The 23,399-nt window shown below is 39.2% G+C and overlaps 1 protein-coding gene across 3 annotated transcripts in view; it reads left to right on the forward strand.

Annotated features, from left to right (window-relative positions):
• Window positions 1-23,399, forward strand: part of CHN2 (chimerin 2) — a 163,238-nt gene that overhangs the window by 53,086 nt on the left and 86,753 nt on the right. Inside the window, exons 2-3 of one of the 3 annotated variants that reach the window (XM_055804652.1) lie at window positions 14,409-14,447; window positions 21,722-21,777. In XM_055804652.1, coding sequence (XP_055660627.1) covers window positions 14,409-14,447; window positions 21,722-21,777 — 95 coding nt within the window. Of the gene's footprint in view, window positions 1-828; window positions 966-14,408; window positions 14,448-21,721; window positions 21,778-23,399 lie in introns of those variants that run through there. The other 2 variants (XM_005230668.4, XM_055804653.1) reach the window with 2 other exon arrangements.

A 23,399-nucleotide genomic window follows, 5' to 3' on the forward strand; every position in this document is an offset into this window, starting at 1 on the left:
GGCTACATTCATTTTTTGCCTCCTAGGAGATGTTTCTTTAGTCCTGATTATGCTATTTTATTCCCACTTGTATTCACTTTTTGATAAATTTAATGCTAATACATATTTTGCAGCACTTTTAAAGTAAACCATGCAAGTATTTGTCACCTATTATTCAGAAAACAATGAAGATAGTTGTTTAGATACAGAATAAGTGGTGATGGAATGTAGTGCACCGGTCTAGGACGTGCAATAAGTAGTATGCCTGCTAGACAAACACTTCTGTACAGCAGCTGGAGCAGTCATGGCACAGCTCTGAAATCCTGGCTGGAACTGATGCAAAAAGATACCTGTACTTTGAAGGACATTACAAGTTAAAGTTGAATCTGTTTTAGGAGAAATCCTAAGAGCTGCAAAGGCTTTCTTCAGTGCTGGCATCAAACCATTTTGGCACCTAATCAGTCATCTCTTCCACTGTTATAAAACCACTGGAGCATTTTCAAGTGAGTGTTTTGAGATTAGCATTTGTACAAGGCTCTCCTGCTGTATCAAAAGTGCCTGCAATGCATTTCTTGGGGTGGTGTGATTTGCAGCTAATGATCATGAAGCACCACCTCATGTTGATGTTTCAGTTGTGGTTTTGCCCACGACCGCTGGGTTGTTAAATGGAAGCTCACATTTCAGGGCTCCCTTTAGCCAAGGGTTATGTCATTGTAAATTGTCTGCGGCAGAACTCGGCGTCCTCCTGAATTTCACTGTCTAATGGCACCAATCGTGTGTCTCGTCAACCTCATCAGATATACATGACTGCTTTCAGATCTGGCCTCCTCACTCCAGCAGGGACTGAGTTTTGGACCCTAATGAGTGAGAAGCTGGGAGGAAATGTGGTTCTTCTAGACAATAAATTAGTTTCAGAAAAGAAGCATTTCTCTATTGAAGATGTTTGCCATTTGGGGACTGTGGACCAGACTTTGCACAGCAGCGGTGTAAGTAAATTGACTGACATCAGATAAAATGAAAATCAAACTGCTGTGCAATAGGGTATAGGCATGTCTTTGAAAATACGATGAAGTCAGGTGCTGTTTTTCTGGTGCAGCTTAAGCAGGGAAGGATATGCTGAGGGTGAGCTGCAGTTTGCTCTTGAATAATTCACTCTTCAGCAGAAATAAGTTATTGCAAAACCTTGATCCAGAATAATTTTATTATTTATGTGATGTGTCACTTCAATAAAAATGTAGCATAAATGTATTGAGGTTGGTTTTTTCTCATGCTCTCAGAAGGAACTAAATCCCCACCATTTTTCTTAACATTTATAAGCAAAGCTTCCTAATGTAATAATAAATCAGCTGAAGTTATCCCTAGCGTATATATGTGATTCTCTGTGCTTCTTAAATTTTGTGTGGTTTTAACACCATCTTCTGTTTTCTAGCTATCTTTGCGTTGCGTTCGGATAAAACTATTCTCTTAATAGTTACGGGAGGATGCTGTGACTGGTACTTATGACTGATATGGATAGCCCTCCTGTTACCCTTTTGCTTTTCCATCCCTTTTCCTTTTATCTGTTGGATGCTTGCCGCACACTATAATCAAGAGCACTTTTAGGTCAGCAACTGCTGTGTTTTATTTTTAAACTGTACTTGTTAGCAGTTGGACATAACTGATTTTGGGTTCCAAATGCTGCCATAATGGGAATATTTAATGATAATGAAATGCTTTGCTTCTGTCTCATTTGGAGTTCCACCTAATCTGACTAAGCAATCATCAGTTAGTAGGCAGATCTAAATGAAGTATTATTACTCTATAAAACCGTTTAAATGTGAATAGCCTTTTACTTAAGATGCGTAACGTTTTTTCCAACATTTGGTCTGTTAGGCAAAGTATATGCTGTAAAAGAAGCATTTACGGCTTGCTTGTAAAAATAAAATATAATATTGGTAAGTTAGCTGGGAGCTTGTAGGTATTCTAAAAAGATGACAAGGTAAGATAAGCAGTAGAGCTAAACCAAAATTGCTCTGAAGGTCTTTCTGAATAGCTGTCAGTTTTATGTTCTCGTAACACAATAATGGGCACTCCCAGGAGGTGAGTGTCTCATGGGATAATTATTCTTCTGAGGTTTAGATTGGTTTTGCTATGCCTTTTCCACAGATGGGTAAGACTGCTTTATAATTATTCTCCTCCTCTTTCGGTAGATTTTTCTAATGTAGAAATTAATAGAATTAATTTTGTATACACGCACTGTACTTAGGTTACCTAGCGTATTAATGAATTTCAAGCAATATTGAGTGCTATCAGATGGCAATAGTAAGTGGTCTGGTTAGATTTTATCTTACAAATTGGATTTAAGTCTCACTGTGCTTCCCTTTTGAGATATGTTTCTTCTTAATATTCAGGTCTATTTTCTGCTGTCATAAGCAGGCTTATTTACTCTTTCAGCCTGGTTTACCTTTAACTATCCTTGAAAGTAACACATGAAGTAAAAGTTTAAAATAAATGTATATTTTATAATTGTTGAATGTTTTTGTAGTTCCTGGTGCACAAAGCTGACACAGTTGCTCACTGTCTCTGTGAGCATCAAATAATGATGATATGAAGCAAAAACTTGGCAAAAACACAGCTTCATTTGGAGTGGCTTGTAGGGACAGCACACTGTCTCAGTCATTAGTTAGGAACCTTTGGTGTTGCCAACAAACCCACAGACAACCAGCAACCTCTGGATTCTCAAGAAAATCTGTATTTGGGGACGTTTAGCTACTAGGATGATCTGACAAACTCTGACAGGCTTTTTTGTATGATGCAACAAACACATAGGAAAAGCAGGAAAATCTTAAAAAAAACACCCACGTTTCACATGGATTGGTGTCTTTACAAGATGAAATATCTGTCCTAGCTCTTGTCGTGCCAGAGATGAGAGCATGAGCTCATCTTTTTACCCAGCTTTCCTGCCTCCCAAGAGGAAAGCAGAACTGCAGAGCGGTGGTTGCTACTAAGACTTGCACCAACTGGTGCTCAGCACCAGCCCTTCCCTTTAACTTAAAAAAAAAAATTCATCATACTGCTTTGGAGATTTGCCAGAGCTTTCCAAAATAAAGGCTTGAATTTGTTTTGTTCTCCCCTCTCTGTGCTCTGAAGTGACATTAGTCAGTTTTGAGCCTCAGCGTGTAGACATGCTCGTTCTTTGCGACTCAAAAAATACTTGAACATGAACCTTGTGTTTTTAGATGAAGACCTCTACGTTATCAAAGGAACGCAGCTCTCCTTAGTTTCATTATTAGGAAGCAATTGATGGAAAGCATCTTATTTTGTGCCCATAGCTACTGATCTGCCAGCATACTGGTAGCTCCATACGTGCCCTGTGAGCTTAGACACAGGGATGAAATGGCTCCTGTAATTCTGCAGTGCCTTTAGCTGGGGCTCATCGTAAAGGCCGTGATTATGTCACACCACTTAAAGAATTCTGACTCATTTGCTCTTTAAAGGGGAGACCGTGCTGGGTCACGAAGACCAACTGCTGATTTTGGCCCACAGAAAAAAAAAAAAAAAAAAAGAGAGTATCTGACATCTAAACTTTTATCATTCAGCATATAAATCATAGTAGAAAGTGTACATGCTTATTGATAATGTATTAAATATTGGTTACTATTTAACTGCTGGAAGCTTATAGCAAACATATTTGCTAAGCTTTTGTTGAATACTGCTTCTTTTCCCTGTGCCTCTGCCATGAAATATACTAAATATTGTGCCAAAACCATAGCCTTATTCATAATTAATTGACCATACACTAAGTGTTTTAGTGGGATGAGTTAGAAGGTTTGTTCAAAATTGTGGCACCTGTGTGTATCTTTAAAAATAACTCCAAGGAAGAGGATTTTTTTTTTTTTCTTACTGTACTGATGTTATGATCAAAGATGTGATGGATGAGCTTTTAAGTACTGGCTTGACTGTCTTCTGAGTGTATCTGCAAGATAAGTGGGGCGTAATGGGGTAAGAAACAAATTTACTTTGTGATTGCTACAAGGGTGAAAAATAATTCCGGAAAAGTTACTGAGAAAAATCGTGCTTTCTCCTTCCTTTGCAATTTATTTATATAAAAATAACCACCCTATCTCTGATTATACAGAAGCAAAATCCATTTTTACGTGGGAATTACTGCTTTCATTTTATTTATTTATCACATAGAAAGAAGCTTCATGTGTTCTAAGACACTTAAATACAGTATTCTTGTGTCATATGCATCTTTGAAGTTTGCAAGGTAGGAAATCGGGATATTAGCCAGGCTGTAGTTGCCTTCTCCTTTGTACTTTATGGGGGGCTAAATTCTGTCCCTCCACTCAGTGCCACTGGAGACATTTGTATGTCTATCCTATGAGCACCAGTTTGGATTTTTTTTTTTTTTTTGATTTGACGATGAAAATGTTAGAGAGACATGGGGTTTGCCTGATATGACATGCCATTAAACAGTGTTTCTCTAGGGAAAATGCAGTCAATGTTGCAAGCTGCAAAGCAAAATTGTCACCTGTTCCCAGGCTTTGAGATATTTTGCACAGCCCTGTTGGCTAGTTCGATGAAACTTGTGGAAGACCTAAGTGTATTTTAAATTTTGTAGTGTTTCATACAAAGTATTTTGCAAATACGTGATACAGTAAGAACTCGTTATCAACTGTAAAAGTGCCAGGCTGTAGTAAAAAGCTCTCAAGAAGAATTACAGACTTCCACAAGGCAATTAAAATTCCTCCTGAGTAAGGAAACAATACATAAACCATATTCTTCTGAGGGGAAATAGTTTTCATTATGGTTTTCTAGCATTTTAAATACTGGTAGTAACTCTTCTATTGCTAAAATTGCAGGGAGGAAAGCGTACTTACATAGACCTTTCTAAGACTTAAGAATCTTGTCAGCATAAGCACATTCTTGTGGAGCCGAATTTTAAGAAGATCCAAATTAATAACTGCAGGAACAACAGTACTGGGGGAGCAGTTACATGGTGGGTGGAAATATAAAAGACTTGTGAAGTGTTCGTCCATTTGCGCAGTGTATCTGAAGAGAAGGTGGGTGCTTATGTAATAGCTGACACTAGTTAATCAAAACTATTTTTTGAAAAGAGATAAATTGAAGCTACAGAAAGCAAACTTCACTGAAGATCCGGAAACCGAACTTCACATAAAAGAATAATCCAGTTGGCCTTGAATGTAATTGACACACATAAAACTGTTCGCCAAAGAATGGAGTTAAAAGAAAAATGTCATGGTTTTGTAGCAGGGGAAGTACACAGGTACAGGATTGCCTCTTATCCTGCAAGGCCTGATTATTTCAAATTTTATCAGAGAGCTGTGGGAATGATTAAAAAGCTTTGCAGGTGGGTGGTGTGTTCCCTGTTTTTCATATTTTCAATGTATAGAAGCAAATATTGCAGCAATGCTACAGGACCTGCAAAGAAAGCCAAAAAAAAGGTCTAATTATTTGCTAAACCTTTATTCTTCTGCAGGTCATTTTGGTGCTCTGGATGGCAGGGTCGTTCTTATCTCTGATGTGCAAGGCTTGAAATTGTGTTTAGGCCGCAGAGTTCATTGCGGTCCCTAGTACATGAGCAGCCCCTGTGCCAAGTACAACGGATTTTGTGATTTTTGTAAGTTACCGATGTAAATTCTCTGAATCACATGGCTTTGCCGAGTGAGGTGAATTACCGGGTTTCACTTGGTTCGGAGGCTGCAGTTGTACCCTTTAAAAATAATTCTGTTTCTCTATCCAGAGAAGCTGTTGGACAGCCTCCACAGTCACCTGCAGGAGGACTAGGACTACCTCATACCCTTGAAGAGTCAAAAGCAAACACTTGCACCCTTGCTTAGAGAGATGATAAAATGACCCATGTCAAAAATAACAGAGTTACCAAAAGCAATGATTTGGATTTTGCTAAAGGTTAATAAGTTTTCAGGGAATGTGCTGGCTCCTTTGACAAGCCAGATAAATGGGCATCATGTCAATGTATGAGTGCATTTCTGGAACAGGGAATGTGCTGAAACTACTTCAACATAAATGCTCTAATTGAAATACTTCACGGTGACCCTTTTAATGCCATTTTTTGGCATTATTACCGTTATTTCAGTCACGTGCTTTTTCATACAGTGCGGGGACTGCTTTGCTGAGTCCAAGGATCATTGGCTGGAGGGTTGGGGGATGGGGTTTTAGGATGCAATAAGTAAATTACTGGAAATGCATTGCCACTTTTTGCACAGTGATAAAATTACTTCAGCGGAGCTATTCTCATATATGCCAACTGATTATCTGGTCTTGATTGTTAGCCAGGAACTAACTGGTCATTAGTTAGAAGCTAAAGTGTATCTGTGTAAGATAGCTGGTCTCCTAATGTGATGTGATTTAACTTATGTCATGTGTTTATTCCTACTAAAGAAATGTCAATGTCTCAGTCACGCAGAGCCCTGTTTGTACCATTTTAATGTCTTGTTAGCTCTGGTGTATATATTAAAAGCATGAAAATGTAAAAGTAACCATGTTACATTTTAATTACACTGTCATTAGTGTTAAAATAGAGAACGGTAACAAGCATTGGGGCATAATTTTTAGTGACCAGATTAAATTTAATGGCAGCTATTAACTTAATCAGATTTTTGGCAATCAAGCATGAAGGAGATATTCTGTGATTTTTTTCATTGTCCACCTTTCTAGTTTTTAGACACAAACCTTTAATGACTTGCATGAGGAAATTCTTCATTGTTGCTCTGTAAACAAAATGTTTGAAAGCACCTGAATCATGGAGGATCTTAAGTGCCATCCAAGGTCAAATAGGTTCAGTGTGATTCGGCATTAAAAAGGAGCTACCTGCCTAACATTAGGCAGTGAGAATACCCCTCTACACTCTTAAATCTTACAGATTTCCTAGGAAATGTTTAAAGCATTGGGAATATTTGCATCAGCTTACTTAGACCCCTGTCACGTTCCTGGATTTGCTCTCTGGAAGAGCCTGTTTAATTCTATTTCTGGGCCCCCACGCAGTAGCCCTAAGAATGACTAGTCTCTTAAAGAGACTTCTAGAACTAGAATTATACAAATACCCTTCCCTTTTACACATCTCCTATGGCTATTGAGAGCCTTCCCTATTCTTTCTCTCCACTTCCAAATTTTGAATGGTGTTTTCAAGGCTTTTAATTCTCTTTAAATCTGTGCAGAATAGAAAGGCAGATTTTTTTAATTAAATAGGTTATTGCTCCAATTGGGTGGTCATAGCTGGTTGAATACCACTCACCAACTGTCAAACACAGCTCCTTAAGCTTTGGTCTACAAGTTTAGCTGTGGATTCAAATAATTTGCATCTCCTGTGATCTCTTGGGCCCTAATAATTAACTTATTTCACAGCTGTATTTTTTTTGATACTTGATGACTCCTGTAGATTATTAAATTTACTTATTTGCACAATCTTTCATCTGCATTTTAGTAAAACAGGTGTGTGCATTAAACAAAATTATCCATGGACTGGCCACCTGTCTATTAGTGGAGAGATACCGTTTTGAAATCTGAAGCAAAAGCAGGAGATAGCACAATTTGGAAAGGCTCTTGATTCATAGAACGGACAAAATGAACTACTTTTACAGCAGTGGCTTCTAATAGCAAGTTGATGGTAGGCAAAAGCAAAAGATCCAAAATAGCTGTCAGTTTATATTGTGATTATTAAAAGCTTACTGTTTCAGTCTAATTGCTATGCAAGAGACAACTCCACCCCTTTTGTGAGCATTTTTTGACATTTTAAATTATACAGTATTGCTGATTTTTTTTTTAAAAAAAGACAATAGCACAGTGGGAAGCACTCATCATCTGAATTAATACACCAATTATAAACTATGTTGCAAATAAACAATTTGATCATTTCTGTTTCTGTGCCCCATGCTGAAAGTGAAGTGCCTCATTAAAACAAAAGCTGGAGTCACATTCCGTATTTTAGCTGTCCATGTACCGATGACAATAAAGTTCAGCGATAAAGCTGGCAAATATGAGCAACTGTGCGTTCTGAATGAAACACTAAACAGAGCTTTTGACACACTGAAATGTTTCAACAGCTACCTCGCTAATTATTAACTGCAAGAGAATTAATTTTGCTCTTCAAAGAAACAGTGACTTTTCAGGGTTTAGAGAGGTGCTCATTTGACAGTATGATTTTTTTGCAACTTGAAAAATAAGAATGTTCTTTCTCAAAGTGTAGTCAGACATGTCTGCAAGGACAGTTACTGTATGTAATACAAGTAATCATAATGCCCAAAAGTATATGCCAAATTACAGTCAAACAGGAAAAAGTGCCTATTTAAAATAGTTTGCAAAATGACTGCAATGTGAGGTAGTTCTGCATACCTATATACATATATGCAAAATAAATGAAAATAGCCCTTCACCATCCACATGATTAGCCATCAGGTAAGATGAAAATGAGCTTCTGTAATTCATACGTTTTAAGCATAGAGTGGAAATCAAATAATGCAGTGATGGTTTACCTGTTGAAAAAGAACTGGCCTTATCAAAGAACTCACCTTATTGCTCTGTCACTTTAATCTCCATCCACGAATATATGCTGGGGACTGCCGGTCTAGAAGACCTGGAGGTCCTGGTGGACACCAAGTTGAAAATGAGCCAGCAATGTACCCTTCCCTCGAAGAAGGCTGATGGTATCCTGGCCTGTGTTAGGAGTACTGCCGGCAGGCTGAGGGAGGTGATCCTTCCCCACTGCTCAGCACTGGCGAGGCCACACCTGGGGTGCTGTGTCCAGTGCTGGGCTCCACATGGACGTGCCGGAGGGAGTCCAGCAAAGGTCCACTGAGATGGTGCAGGGATTGGAGCGTCTCTCCTGTGAGGCAGGGCTGCGAGCTGGGACTGTTCAGCCTGGAGAAGAGAAGGCTCAGGGGGATCTCACCGATGTGTGTCAACACCTGAAGGGAGGGTGCAATGAGGATGGAGCCAGGCTCTCTTCAGTGGCGCCCAGTGACGTGACCAATGGCAACGGGCACAAAAATGAAACACAGGAGGCTCGGTCTGAACTTCAGGAGACTTTTTCACTGTGAGGGTGACTGAGCACTGGCACAGGTTGCCCAGGGACATTATGGAGTCTCCATCCTTGGAGGTAGATGTTCAAAAGCCATCTGGACATGGTCCTGGGCAGCTGGCTGTAGGTGGTCCTGCTTGAGTAGGGAGTTTGGACCAGATGACCTCCAGAGGTGCCCTCCAACCTCAACTATTCCACGATTCTGTGGTGTCCATCCCCATTGTAGTACATTGTGTAATGTAATTCTGGCTGCATGAAGAAAAATGTAAGTGCCTAAAGAGTACAAACACTGTTTATCTTTCACATAGCCTTTTACTCAACAGTTATGTGTCACTGTTATATATATAATTACATGCTTAAGATTAATAAAAATGTATTTAATAATATACGCTAACAATGTTTTGGAAACAAAGCTATAAATGTGAAAAGTGTATATGGTAAAACTGTAAAATAATCTTTTTTAAATGAAATATACAAAAGGCATTCAAATACTAAAAGTTATTACTCTTGGTCTGAAAATAATAATAGAAGATGAAAGAATTAGTAACTAGACGTTCATCCAGTGAATCATTTATCTGCACGCTGCTAGTAAGCAGATTCCAAATTGGCTCTTCTTCACATACAAGTGTCTTGCACATACAGGTCATAGTTTTAAAATTAGCTGTTACTGGAAAGGAAGTCTGAACTTCAGACAATGGTGGCAGAATATCCAGGCTGAAGCAGTTCTTCTGAGGTGAACTGCAGAATATTTTTTATTATCCTTTAGTATGGACAAAGGAAAAAAAAAATCTCTTTCATAGTGACTATGAAGAAAATAACAAAGAATGTCAGTCCCCCTTTAGTAGCTGTCCTGCTACTAGTCTGCATAACTCTTTACTACCATAGGGATCGTTAAAACTTTTTAGAATACCTAGAACGGGACATGGCATCTAGCTACAGTACGGATATTTGTTAATGTTCCCCTTATAATTAGAAATGCCACTTAAAGTCAGAAATACTGGATTCAAGTGACGTAATTTGTGATCTTTCCTGTAAATCAGGAGTTTCCTCCTTCTATTGCAGTACCAGTCTTGGTAGTCAGAAGAATCAGTTTTAGCTTAGTCGCTATCTTATTAAGACCTGCTTTAGCTAGGTCAGTCCCAGTGCTGGTAGCACAAAGCCACAGGCGCTGGCATTACGTCATCATCTTCACAAAGTACAAGAAAGTACTAAAAAGCAATTCAGTCATTCCAGTGTCTTTCACAACTACATCCAGAAATGTGTCACCTTTGGTACAGGGCCAGGCGCAATGAAGAACAAGGTTTGAAGTCCATGGATAACTTTATCTACTATATAATTAATGTAAGCCCGTTGCTCAGAAATTGCTTAAGAATGACTCTGAGTAATGTGTTAACCATTTACCACCCATTATTTAAAGAAATACTGTCCTCTGTCTTCATGTTTCATTAAAAAAAACCCCACCTTATGTGGGTTTACTTTTTCTTTGGCTGCTTAAAGCTTTGCCAACTTTTCAGTACTCCCTTTACTGTAGTCTTTTTAAGCTTATTCAGCTTTACAGTGCTCCATCAGCTTTATGAAAATATTTTATTCCTGAGATGGTTTTCATCCTCTCTACTCTGTGGAGAGTAAAGCGAAGAATTAGCCTGCTCTTCCTTACTCCCAGTTTCCAATTCCAAAGTATCGTTGCTGATTTGGCAATTTTCCCCAGTATCCTTTCATGTCAATTATGCGTGCAGGGGGAAACCTTCTGGGAGCTGTAATATTCCCCAGGAGTCAGCATGCATCATTCCTTTTGCCTTTCCATTCAGCATACAACTAATTTCTAGTTACTTGTTTAGGTCTAATAAATATTAACCTTCTCAACTGGTATGTTTCAAAGCTTTAAGTTCACAGTATTGCCTGTAATATTATTTGTGGAAGTCTCTCATGCTTTTTTTGCCAGTTCTAGCCTTTCCAGCAAGTACTCCTTAGGTTTTCTGGTTTTGCTAAGGTCATTTCTGATACAGTATTGGTAAGAATCAAAATAAGAAAAAAGACCTAAACTGGACTTTCTGCAATTCTTTTACAGTGAGTCTCTCTAGGCTCAGAAAGGTGTATGCATCATAGCCAGCTGTGGGCTGGGGCATTTTGTTGAGTTTTTCAGAACTGATACGCATCTATCTTGTGCTCTGAGTTTCTCCTGTGACAACTGCTTTCAACCTTCACTGGCTCAGTTTCTTGTTTCAGACAGAAAGTCACTGTTGAAAGTGTGGACCCTTCAAGAAAACAGCAATAGGAGAGACCCATCTTGCCACCAAACGGTACCTCAGTGAACCCTCTCTCCCATGCTGCCAATCACAGTTGTGATAGGCACTATCATCAAAGTTCATATTCGGAATATAATGTAATGAGAGATCAATGCAGGGCATTGCTATTTGTGCCGAGTCTGACTGATTGATTGATTTTTGCTAAGTGACTCAAAACTGGGGTCTGGAGTCCTTGCTGAGACCATTACCGCATGTAGAACTGAAGGCAGAAGCTGTGGGAGTTGAGGTGTCAAGTAGTAACTGACCTGACCACCAAAACTTTTTGGCAACTTCTGTGAATCTGCTGGTTTATGTTTTATGTTAAACATAACATCATATGTTTATGATGGAGAGCAGAGCACCATTTAACGAGTAGAGCTACCTTATAATAAAAGAAGACTAATAAAAAAAGAAGCAGAACAGAAACCTGAAAAAAAGGGCAAATAGTAATCCAGTCTGCTCAGGCAGGATTTGTCTTATTTAACTTCTGACTTACAAAGGGCTGAAGTTTAGTCTGATCTAGTCATTCAGGATGGGAGTCCTAAGACTGTATTACACAAGGAGGAGAGTCAGTGTATTTCTCTGGTGACTCAAATGTGGTAATTGCTGGCCTGAGGCTGATTTTCACGCCCACAGCTGTGTTGAATGGCATCTTTGGCTGTACATGGCCCAGTGGTCTCCTTCCACAAAAGGAGCAAGAGGACTGTACCTGGGCTCCATAAAACATCTCGCTGGTCCTTAAGCATGACCTCCATCTCCAGGTTGTATTTCAACTCATTGTTCTTTGTTTCTCTACAAATGGGTGCCATCAGTTGTCATGCATGGTAGCTTGACAATAAACGGTATTAATGCAATCGCCTATATGGATTTTTGTTCCCTGTGGTTTAGGGGTGTGTTCTCAGCTGAAGGCATCACGGAGGGTGTTGCAGTGCCTCGTAAGGGTGAATGTGGAGCCGGTGACCCGTGGTTTTCCTCCGAGCGTGCTGCCCTTAAGAATTATTTTAGCTATTGAGGAATGGTTCTGTCCGCTCTTTCCTGGGCTGACAGATTCATAACCGTAACAAATCTAACGTAATCATTAGGAGTTTGGTTTTATGACTATCTCCTGGATGATTGTTCTCCACCTAGGCTGCAGCGTTTCCACACCATCAGTCTGTCTCAAGCTAATGAAGCACTTTATGCTACTTGTAGATCAGCTTTCACTCTTCAGTTTACTGTGCTTGTTCTAATTACTTTAGCATACTAAAGCAACAACCGATACTTGTTGGTTTTTCATAGTTTCTCCCACTATTATTTCCTTTTCTGAAGCCAGAAGTATAAATAATCGGATCTATATCACTGTCTCGATGTTTCTCCTATTGGAAGAATATACTAAGTGAACAAACAAATTCAGAAATTTTCTTGCAGTAGCTTAGAAGTACGATAGAAGAATTTAATTCACAGTATTATGGTGTTATGGTAAACTATGTGGAGCAACAGATGTATAGGGGGAAAAAAGAGTCATATATTACCATTATAATGTGACAGGAGAAAAAAATTAGTTGGCTGTGGCATGAATAAATTTCTCTGGTCTCATGAATAGCGTCATATAATTTAAAATAATCCTTCTGTATAATGAACTTGCAAGCTAATTACTCTTGGGTTGCCACCACATGGTATAACTCTGTCAGTCTGGAAACATTTTGAATTTGCAAAAGTTGTGAAGTTGATACAGTTGAAACTGGAATTGAACGGGTTTCCCTATCAATGTGTCTGTGAATTGTCACAGGGCATTATTTGAGGCAGTAACTATGATCATTGCTAGATTTATCCTTTTTTAAAACAATAGAGATAAAAGTGGCAGATGGTAGTTAATGATTAGCATTCCTTGTAAACAAACTTTTGCAGGGATATATTTAAAGTGGTTGTGTGTATATAAATAGACAAGGAGCATGAGCTATGCAACTATAATTGAATTGCATTAGCATAACTTAAGTAGAAGTTTAGTAAATACCAAATGCCTTAATTAACTTGCACAGTATTAGGAGGTTAATGACATACCCCCATAAATGACTCTTCAAAAGTGTTTGGCAACACGGCAGTTTAGAGCCAAACTAGTACTCGTACCCCACCCTTTGTGGCTGGTGTATGGTGATTTATTTAACTCCTACTGCTCAAGCTTGGCCTCTGCTGGGTTTTCTGGAGGCTGACGCAACAGCCTTTCTTGCAGAGAGCTGGAAACCTCCCCGTGGCGTGGGACCGTACCCGCGCTGTGCCCTCCAGTTGTGCCTGTCTGCGTCCCAGCCTGGAGATGCCTTTGCTTGCTGGGCTCTTCAACACCAGGCTGGGGAAAGTTAGCTCAGGCTCTACAAACTTAGGGGTTTAAACCCAGAAGCTCTGCTCCTTCTGCCAAAAATTTGCCCAGCAGCATTGTATAACTCTTGCACTAACAGAAGATACTAACTCTTTTTGTGCCCTTTCAGTCAACAGGGGCAGTAATTGCCTGTTTCCAATTGCAGGTTTTGCAGTCTTTCCTTTTTTTAACCTTTAATATTATTTTTGCTGCCGCAGTTTCTGGAAAATACGCCAATTCTGTATTCTAGTGGGCTCAAGAAATGTAATTGAATCTCATTGTTGGAACTGTTGGATCTGTGCATCGGTGTCCAGCCTGAGCTGTGCGTCTTTTTAGCTAAAGCGCATGTCATTCATTGATGCTCATTCTGCGATCTCAATAGTGGGGTTAGAAGCCTGATTGAAAACCAGTAGTGATTTGTCGGTTTATTATGCCAAGTAAAGTAAATAAATAATGTAGTTACCAGTCTAGTTAATTATTTTAAAAATTCTGGTGAGTCAGGAAACTATATGCAAATTGTTAAGAAATTAATTCCTGTCGCACTTGCATAACATGGAAGCAGCACATTGGATCCAATATGGTTGAAGTGTATATTCTTCTCTCACGTAGGGATGTACTCTCTCACTGTACTGTAAATGAGCTAGCATCTCTCTTGGGAAAGAAATGTGAATTTTGCTGACAAACTGAGGTCCCTTAGCAGAAAAATGTGTGCTGACAGTTTAACCCAGTGGCCAATTGACTGATTATTTTCTCCTTTTTACTTCTATTTTAGATGCTGAAGAATACCAGCCTCCAATATGGAAATCATACTGTGAGTATACAAGAAATTTAAATAATCTTAGTACCTTACCAAGATGTCACTGTTAGGTATTTTCCTTTCTTTGTTTAGAAAAAAGACATAAATGTACTAGGTAGAAATTACTGTATGGGACAGCAGCGAAACCTGAATTTTTCTGGGTCTCCATGGAGCAAGCGCAGCAGGGTTATGGGTGCCAGACTCTCCAGGTTGCCTTACAAGTGTGTAAATCCTGGTTTTCATGGTTTCTCTGCTGAGATTTTCAGGAAGGATTCCAGAGGTGGAGGTTAATGCTTCATGTGTTTACTAAAGGTCAGGCTTGAGTATATTTATCTTTTTATATGGGTCACCAAATCACTTTAAGATAATAGTATTTTTGATCCCTAGCAATAGAAGCTGATTTTTGAAGTGGTGGCTTAGAAGTCGGAGACACCATTATCAGTTCTTTGAACCTTCCTGTCTTCTTTTAGAAAAATCATTTACATAGAGTGCAGTGCAGAAGTGCATATTTTATGCTCTTTTTTATTTGTTCCAAATGTATTTTCTAATAAAGTAGCACAGATCTAAGACAAAATACTGGCTTTTAAAACCCTTATTTAAGGTGGACTTTAAGTTTGATCTTTTTTATTTTTAAACCCTTACTGGAACATTAATGGAACTGTAGCTTTGGGTGCAGAGGGATGGTTTTTTTTTTTTTCTGTTTTCAGATACAGAACAATCCTAAGCAAAAGTAATCTCTTTAATTGTGGCAAATTCAAGTTCAGTACAGTGCCATTACCAAATTGGAACTACAAAAACACAAGGATCACATAGTTGCGTGCATGTACATGTATAATTTTAAAGACTGGAATAAACTTGTTGACTTCAGTTTTATGCACATTAAACTACCTTGCTGACTTCAAAGACGTTATCTCTGTGTTACCTGAGAATGACATTCTGCCTCAGAATGGACTGGGATTTTTTTAACCAAAATTTGAGCATGCCGTTAAATTACAAAACTTGCTTCTCGGAACACTGTTTTCTAGAGACTTATTTTTTTTGTTGCAATATTTTTAATGTATAACAACCTCCTTAACAGTCAGCAAGAGTATTGATTTGAGTTGGACATTTCCAGTGGTACCACTTTGCTGGGTACTTGGAAAGATGCAGACACTTCAGTGGATGTTTTTTAGAAGAGGAACCTGGCTAACTCAAAATCAATGGAAAAGCTCCCATTGACTCTGATGAGACCAGGATTTGAAATGACAGATGTTTCCTTTTTTGCAGGAAGTTTTCATTAAAAAGTAAGAGAATAAGGACATGGCCTTTATTTACCTTCTTTTAGTTGCCCCCCTGGTACAGCAAACAGTAAAAAAGTTTGGTTGCTTTTGCCTGATAGCTTACACATAGTCCAAGCAAACTTTTTTTTAAATTAAAAAAAAAAAAAACAAAAAACACAAAAAACACCAAAACAAAAAAACCCAACAAAACAGAACGAACCAATAGAATATGAATATATAATTTTACTCAGATATATGTAGGATGCCAGTATTATGGTAATGACAAAGTCATGGTCTCAGCATCTGAACCCCATGCATGAACGACCTTGGAAAAAGTTACACAGCTCCAAAATGCAGAAAATGGTTTAAGATTACAGAGATTTACTGCTGAGACTGCTTAGCCACAGCCATACGTTTTTTCATTGCAGTATTAGGTAATGTATGCTTCTTTACTCTGTTAGAAAAATCTCAATCTGGTAAATTAATTACAGAGGTTACGTCCAATGATAGCATTAGTCTATGATGCAATCTGCTGTCCCATCTCATCACAGTTTTAACTTGGTGTATATATTTCATTTTTAGCAGCTTGTGTTTACTGTCTATTTAACAATTATTTTCAGTGTATTTTAGCTAGTAACTTTTAAAGTTTGCTAACATACTATTAAGAGAATTTGCATAGTTATGATTTCCATTTAAGTCCTGGATAAATTTAGGTGCACTGTGTTGCCTTTTATTGACATCATGGTCAAGGCTTCAATCTGTCTAGCTTCTCAACAAAGGCAGATTTTCCTGTTTATGCAGGCAAAGTATTCAAATCGAACAGTATTGCACATTTCCATGGGCAAATGCTGATCAAAGTAGAGCAGCTTTCAGAATCCAAGCCATACTCTGGCATAATGCACAAGCTTGTTTCAGCTGTATTTGGAAAAGGTAGACACTTCTAATGCAGAAGATCCTCACTTGCTCCTGAAGGATTGTTAGATGCATCAGTTTCACGGATTACAAGGTTTTTCAGACTTTTTCCAGTAGCTCTGGGACACAGAAAAGAAAAGAAATGGCAAGAACAATTTCGTATTACAAGGAAGGGACTTGGGGGAAAAAATCTGGAAAGTTACTAGCAGCCAGCAGTATCTAGACAGTGGATTTGATTGCATTTGTACCTGAGTAACAGATCAACAAATAAATATCCAAGAACAGATTTCTTTTTGTAGTCTGCTGTATGTTAGGATGTTACACAAAATGGCCTTTTGCCTTTTTACCATCACTGAGGTAGAAAAGAAACAAAGATAAGAATCACAGATGTGTGGGTTGGCAGGGCCTTCTGGGGTAAGCTGATCCAGCTTCCCACTGGAAGCGTGACTGTTGCTGGCTCTGGAGCAGAACAGCCATGACTTTATCTAGCCGAGTCCTGAAAACCCTCAGGGATGGAGCTTTTGCCACCTTTGTGGGTAACCTGCTCTAGTGTTGCACTGCCTTCTTAGGGCAGAACCAATGTTCTTAACTGCTTCACGTGAAGACCAGGCAATTTCTTTGACTGCTGAAACAGCGTAGTAATTTTTTACTTCCAGCTATAGCACATAGATGCTTGAGGTTTAAAAAGATTTAAAACACACTTTTCCTCCTTTTACTACTGTTGGGTTTGGCATGTGCTAAGCAAGCGTGATGTCAGTGCCATTTCAGTGTTTATTTGTATTATTTAAAATCAGTACGCTGTGTGAAGCAATGTGGCAAGGAGCAGAGCATCAGCTGATGCCATGCTGCAGCTCCTCACAAAGTTTCCCTGCCTTCTGCCATTCATCAAATAATAAGCACAGTGTCTGAGACTCAGTTTTGTTAGAAATTAAGGCTTTATTTCAGCCAGGCACTTAGGTTCCTAATTAAGCACGTGAGTAATCCTGCAGAAGTAGGACAGCTCATATTGTTGAGGCTCGGCATGTGGATAAATGCCTAAGATGAAGCCGAGGAGGTGAAACTAAGGAACTCCATGAAAAATTCTGACAGAGAAGTCAGTATGTTTCTTTGCTGCCTTATCAAAGCGATGATAGGAATTTTTCCTCTCCACTGAGCACCACTGAACACTAGTCATAGGTGAGTTAAAGGAGAAAGCTTGAGTTCCTGACACACTGCAGGATGAAAAAAGTATGAAGAGATTGATGATAGTCCCTCTTCCCTGGCAGAAAAGGAGTAAGTGTTGATTTTTGCATGTCATCCCTTTGTTTCTTAGGCAGATCAGATTTTGCAATTAGACAGTTCTTTCTAAAACATATTGTTGAATTTCCCTTATTCATCCCATGGGATAAGACTCATCCTCTAGCAGGACAAAAGAGAGAGATATATTCTAACTAGTTACTTTACATCTCAAAGAAACGTTCTCCTAGAAATTCAATACTAAATTGAAGTTCTGTTAACTTTATAGGAATGCTGGCAAGCTGTCTGAATTACGAAACCGATGAAGATGTTCAAGGACCAATTAAAACCTACTGCATTTTTTATTGCAGTGTTGCATTTAGGTCTGGTATTTATGGATTATGACTGTGCATTTCATTTGCATCTGATACTGAACAAAAAGCTGCTTCCAGTCTGATGCTGTTCTATAAGCAGTAATAATACATTTTCTTTTTGCATGCAGTTGACTTTGTATAAGGTTAATTTTCTCAGGGCTAAAATAAAAATGCATCATTATGTTGAAGTATCATCTTTTTTATGATGACAATGAGTTTGTCTCTAACCTGCCTGTCAGTTCCAAATGCTGGAAAAGCTTGGGTCAGATGTCAGTCACTGCTTACTACTGTATTAAATAAGTGTGGTTTTCTATTATTTCAGTTAACCATAGCCTTATACATTGGTTTCTATTTTAAGATTTTCAGGTGGGGGGGCGGGAAATGAGGGCAGAAGTGCAAGGCTTGTCATTTGAGCAAGTGAGGGGCATATGCGTTCTGAACTTCTGACCATCCCCTGGACTCTGCTGGGGTCTCACCAATGTCAGCCAGAGTGTGAGTGCCCAGCACTTTGGAAAAATGTATATAATGAAGTCGGGCAGAGCTGCAAGATGTTCAGCACTTCGGAAAATGAGGTCACTTAAGGAGGTGTCTAAGCTCATTGGAACTTAGCTGTAGGGCACGTTTTTCTCAAGTCACCTTAGCCATGATACTGCACTAGTATTCATAGCCCATTAGCAGGCTTTCATACAGCAGTCATTTGAAGCAGAAACAGGAGAGAAGCTTCTAGAGAAGAATACAGTTTTTGGTAGGGTTACACCTCCTTTGCTCCTTAATACCTTAATCTGGGAGATACTGCCTTTGCCTAGTTTTTGACGTAGCTGCGCCTTCACTGTTGTTTTACCTCCACCACCCTTGCCTTGCTGTGTGTCTTTTCTGGGTGGCCTTGGCAGCTGTGTTCCTGTCTCTTCTCTGTTGTCACCCTCCCATTGAACTGCTTCGTGTCCCTTACCACAGTGCCACTGGTGGTTCTCAGTGCTTGCTTTCTGTTCCCAATCTGTCTTCTCTCCCTCCATCTCGTGGCTTTACATCTCTCTCCCGTAGTTCCACTGGGTTGGCTTCCTGTCAGTTTAATGTCTTTCAACTGAAAGCTAATATGGTCAAATCTGAATTCTTTATCTTTCCCAGGAAACCGTTTCCCATTCATGGTGTTTTCTGTGATTACCACCATTCACGATCTCAATCACGCTTGCTACTCGGGGCCATTTTCTCATCCTGCTTATTTAAGGCAGCCTATAATAATAAATTATATGCTTATTATTATTTTTATTATTATTATTTATTTGTATAGTAATAATCTTACTACATTTTCCTCTGGTGTATTTCTAAATCAGGTATCTTGCTCAGTTCAGATTACTGTGCAGATTAATTACCCATGCCTCTCTGGGAATGACAGCAACCTTTTCCAGTCTATTCAAAATACAGTTGTTAAGATGATTTGTCTTCCTTGCATTCATCATGAATCCCTGCGCTGATTCATCCCACTGCATCCTATCAGCATCCAGTTTTTTGTGTTTGCTTTCAAGTCTTGCATACATCTGCCCTCTCCTATTAGTCATTCCTTCCTTTGTTTTGTGAAATGCCGACTCTTCTCCCCACCCTTGCTTCTCCAGCGTGATCAGCCTCAGAGATCCTTTTGGTCATTTCAGAGAGCTCTTTGCTTTTCTCATTTCTTACAAATGCAGCACATCACAAGATGGGCTTCCTATGTGTTCTCCAGACCAACCTGTTTTGCACCACAGCTACCCAGGATATCTTAGAAACAGCTCCACTAGCTTAATTTGCTGTGTCAGTTAATACTTAACAGGTCTGATGATTGAAAACTAGGATTTTGATGAAGTATGATTTTTCAATTAAAATTGAAATTAATAAATTGGGGAAATAGATCTTTTACTTTAAATTGGAAGCAATCATGCTGTTGCAATATTTTGAATCCTCTCTACTGGAAATGTTATGAATATGTTTAGTATTAAGCATCAGCAACTTGCTGAATCAGTGGTTTTGCAGATTTCAGACATTCAGAAATGGACCCTAAAATCATGATATTGGGCTCCAGAATAATCTGAGTTTTAAAAAAAGACCTGTGATTTTTGAAGCAAAATTTTCATGCTGTGCTTGGCAATTCTCACAAGTCATTTGATCACAGCAGAGTAAGGCTTTGTACCGTAGTCACACAATTGCAAGTGGTAAGGAAGACCACAAGTTACCATGAATCTTGTGCAAATGTAGTGGGAGATCTCGCAGCACCGAACGATGCAGGTTAAATCCAAAGCCTTAGCACAAATTCAGGATCACATCCATTTGCATTAAAATTGATAGGGAACATAAGAAATCATAAAGCCTCTTTCTGTGCCCCTCTGAGGAACCGGGGGTGAAGGTTGGGTTGGGAAACGAAGAGGTTATGTTTTTTTCCATTTTGACATTAGCAGAGAACAAAAGCCCCTGAAGGTTTCACGTCCCCAGAGTGACAAGCTTGGGCGCAAGCCAAGGACTTCCCCACTTCTCAGATTTTGTCGCTCCTAGGCCCATTTAATGAGAAGGTGCAGAAGGTGGGAGAAGTTGCTGAAGAGTAATACCTATCACTTCACTTTCTGCAACAGGGATTCTGTGTTTATCAAACCTACAGGCACTGATGTTCCTCCCATAATCTACCACCTTTCTGGGCATAATTCAAAGCTTCACAAGCATTATGAAAAGCTGTGTTCTAGAAACTAGGTCTTTTAAAAAAATTCATAGACACGACATGATCTATCTAAGTACAAGAAGGTCAGCATACAGAAGGCCTTTCTCAAGGGAGGCAATCCAAACCTGTGGGATTTTTACTGGAGTTACAGAGAGACAGTCTGTCTGCACTGGAATTGATTACTGTCATTGTATGTCAGCGTCTTCTCACAGCTCTGGAGGGAAAAGGAAGGAGAGGATCTCATTAAATACATGCAGTGAAGAGGCTGGGGGCCAGGGTTCAGCGAGTACCCCTAGCCTCAGGTCTCTTTCCTCCAGCCCTCAGAAGATTTTCAAAATTGATCCAGGGCCATTTGAATAGGGTGTAATTGCTCTGAAAGGAATGTTTACTTGCTCATCAGTAATTGCCAGCAAATCTTGAAATAAATTACAAAACTGTGGTAAACCCTTTCAAATGTGCTGAACTCTTTCTTGGCCTATCCAAAAAACCACTGCTTGGACTGGTAAGCAATCTGTTCTTGAGTTGTTACAACATGGTATATGCAAAAGTGAGATGTTACCCTGAGATACACCTAATAAATCTTTCTAGCTAGTCTTCCCTGGTATAGAAATGTAATAACAAGTACAAAAGGAGATAATACTTCTAAAAGTTACAGCAGTGATCACTTAGGTAGTTTGCAGGTCGACAACCGATTTTCATGTAAGTGACTTAGTTATGCTGGAATACCTCCATTTGCCATCCTTTACATTTGCATTTTTCTCAGCAGCCTCTGGCTAAAAAGACTCATCTGAATAAAAGTTTGTGTATGTTGCCGTCTTCTAATCATCTGTACACTTTTGTGTTTGACAGTATATCAATTGCAACAAGAGGCACCACGTCCCAAGAGAATTATCTGTCCTCGGGAGGTCAGTTCTTCTTTCTCTCTACCTTGTTAAATCAGATGAATTGTCGGCAGCATATGATTACCAAAACATTTTCTGTACTGTCTGCAGGTAGTATTTAATTTTTCTAAGCCATTATTTTATATATTCATTTTTCTTAATGTTGATTAAAGCAGATTAATATTTTCTAATTAGTCATGGAGGCCTCATTCTACCACTAGAAGCCACTTCATTAGACAAATGCTCATTAATTGTTGCCTAGTGTGCTTTTCTGTATGCTACCTGAAGTATTGTGCTTCCTTGTCAAAATGAAGGTGGTTTTGGTTCCTGCATCTGCATATTAACCTCTGTGTGATATGTTTCAACATGATACATGTAGCTCCAGTTTGCCGAATGCATTCTGCCAAGGATCATGTGCAAGTGAATATAGTGAAGTGATAGCCGGAGAGCTTGGTTCTGTCACAGAAACTTCAAAGATTATAGAATATTTAGAAATCTATAGGGCTGCAGGTTTGTCTGAGTCATCTTGTCTCCGTGTTTTCTTTTTCTGTATTTCTCCATTTCTACTTAGTCAAATATGTCATTTCCTCAACCTGCATGGCATAACAGTAATGGAAAACATATGTAGATGTCTCTGCTCAATCAATAAAACTGTGATAGTTTTATCTTCTCTATTCTTCTAATTCTCAGGGACAAATTTTGTGCAAATAGGCATGTAATGCTAGTAATAAAAATATTGAACGCACGAAGCAATTGCATGAGGTATAAAAGTTGATGTGAAAGAAGATAGAAACTGCAGTTCATTGGCATTCTGTATAGCTAAACTCTTCAAACATCATCCTGATCTCTGACCTGCTTCCCACACAGTGTACCCATTGAGGTAGAGCCCTAGCGCAGCATCTCTCAAATATTATCAGATACTATCTCAAAACTATTTTGTGTGGGGCAGGAGGTTTTGTACCAAGGCACAGGGAGTTGCCCCGGGTCGTGAAGAAGATCCGTTGCGAAGCCAGGAGTTGAATCCAGTCTTGCTGAGTCCACCCAGCTCCTTAACTAAAAAGCCATTGCACTTTTCTCTCAAGTGCCATCTCCCAGTTGTTTCAGGGCAGGGAGAGCAGGGACTGGAAGTCTTCAAGCCCTGTCAGTTCGGAACGATCCCAAGACAGATACGCAGGATGCTAAGAAGGGCAAGCAAAACACCGGAGAGGGTGAACCCTTGTGTCATCCTTTCTCCCTGTCAGAGGCAAGGCTCGGGGAGAAGGAGCACGCACTAGCCCTGTGGGACTTCAGTGCACATGTGTCGAAGGGTTTTAACAAGACCTTCCTCTCTGAAATTCTCAAGCAAAACAAATGACAGGTAGGTCTCTGTGGCTGGTATTCTCTGAAGGAGAGGACATTAAAGTTTTTACTAAATGAGTATCAATTAACAATCAATTAGGCTATAGTTAAGGTAAACAATTTATTTACTTCCAGTGCGGCCTTAGAGGAGTTTCTCGCTTTGTGTAAGTTAGTAGTTTCCCTAATATTTTATTTATCTATTTCATACTGGAACTACTTTGAGGAAGAACTTGTCTTCAGAAAATCTGATTAATAAGCACTGAATGCTTAGGAACCGTTGTCTACAATTTGTACTCATCTTTATGGGG

Source organism: Falco peregrinus, chromosome 5 (genome assembly GCF_023634155.1).
Source record: "Falco peregrinus isolate bFalPer1 chromosome 5, bFalPer1.pri, whole genome shotgun sequence".
In the NCBI taxonomy this organism is placed as follows: domain Eukaryota; kingdom Metazoa; phylum Chordata; class Aves; order Falconiformes; family Falconidae; genus Falco; species Falco peregrinus.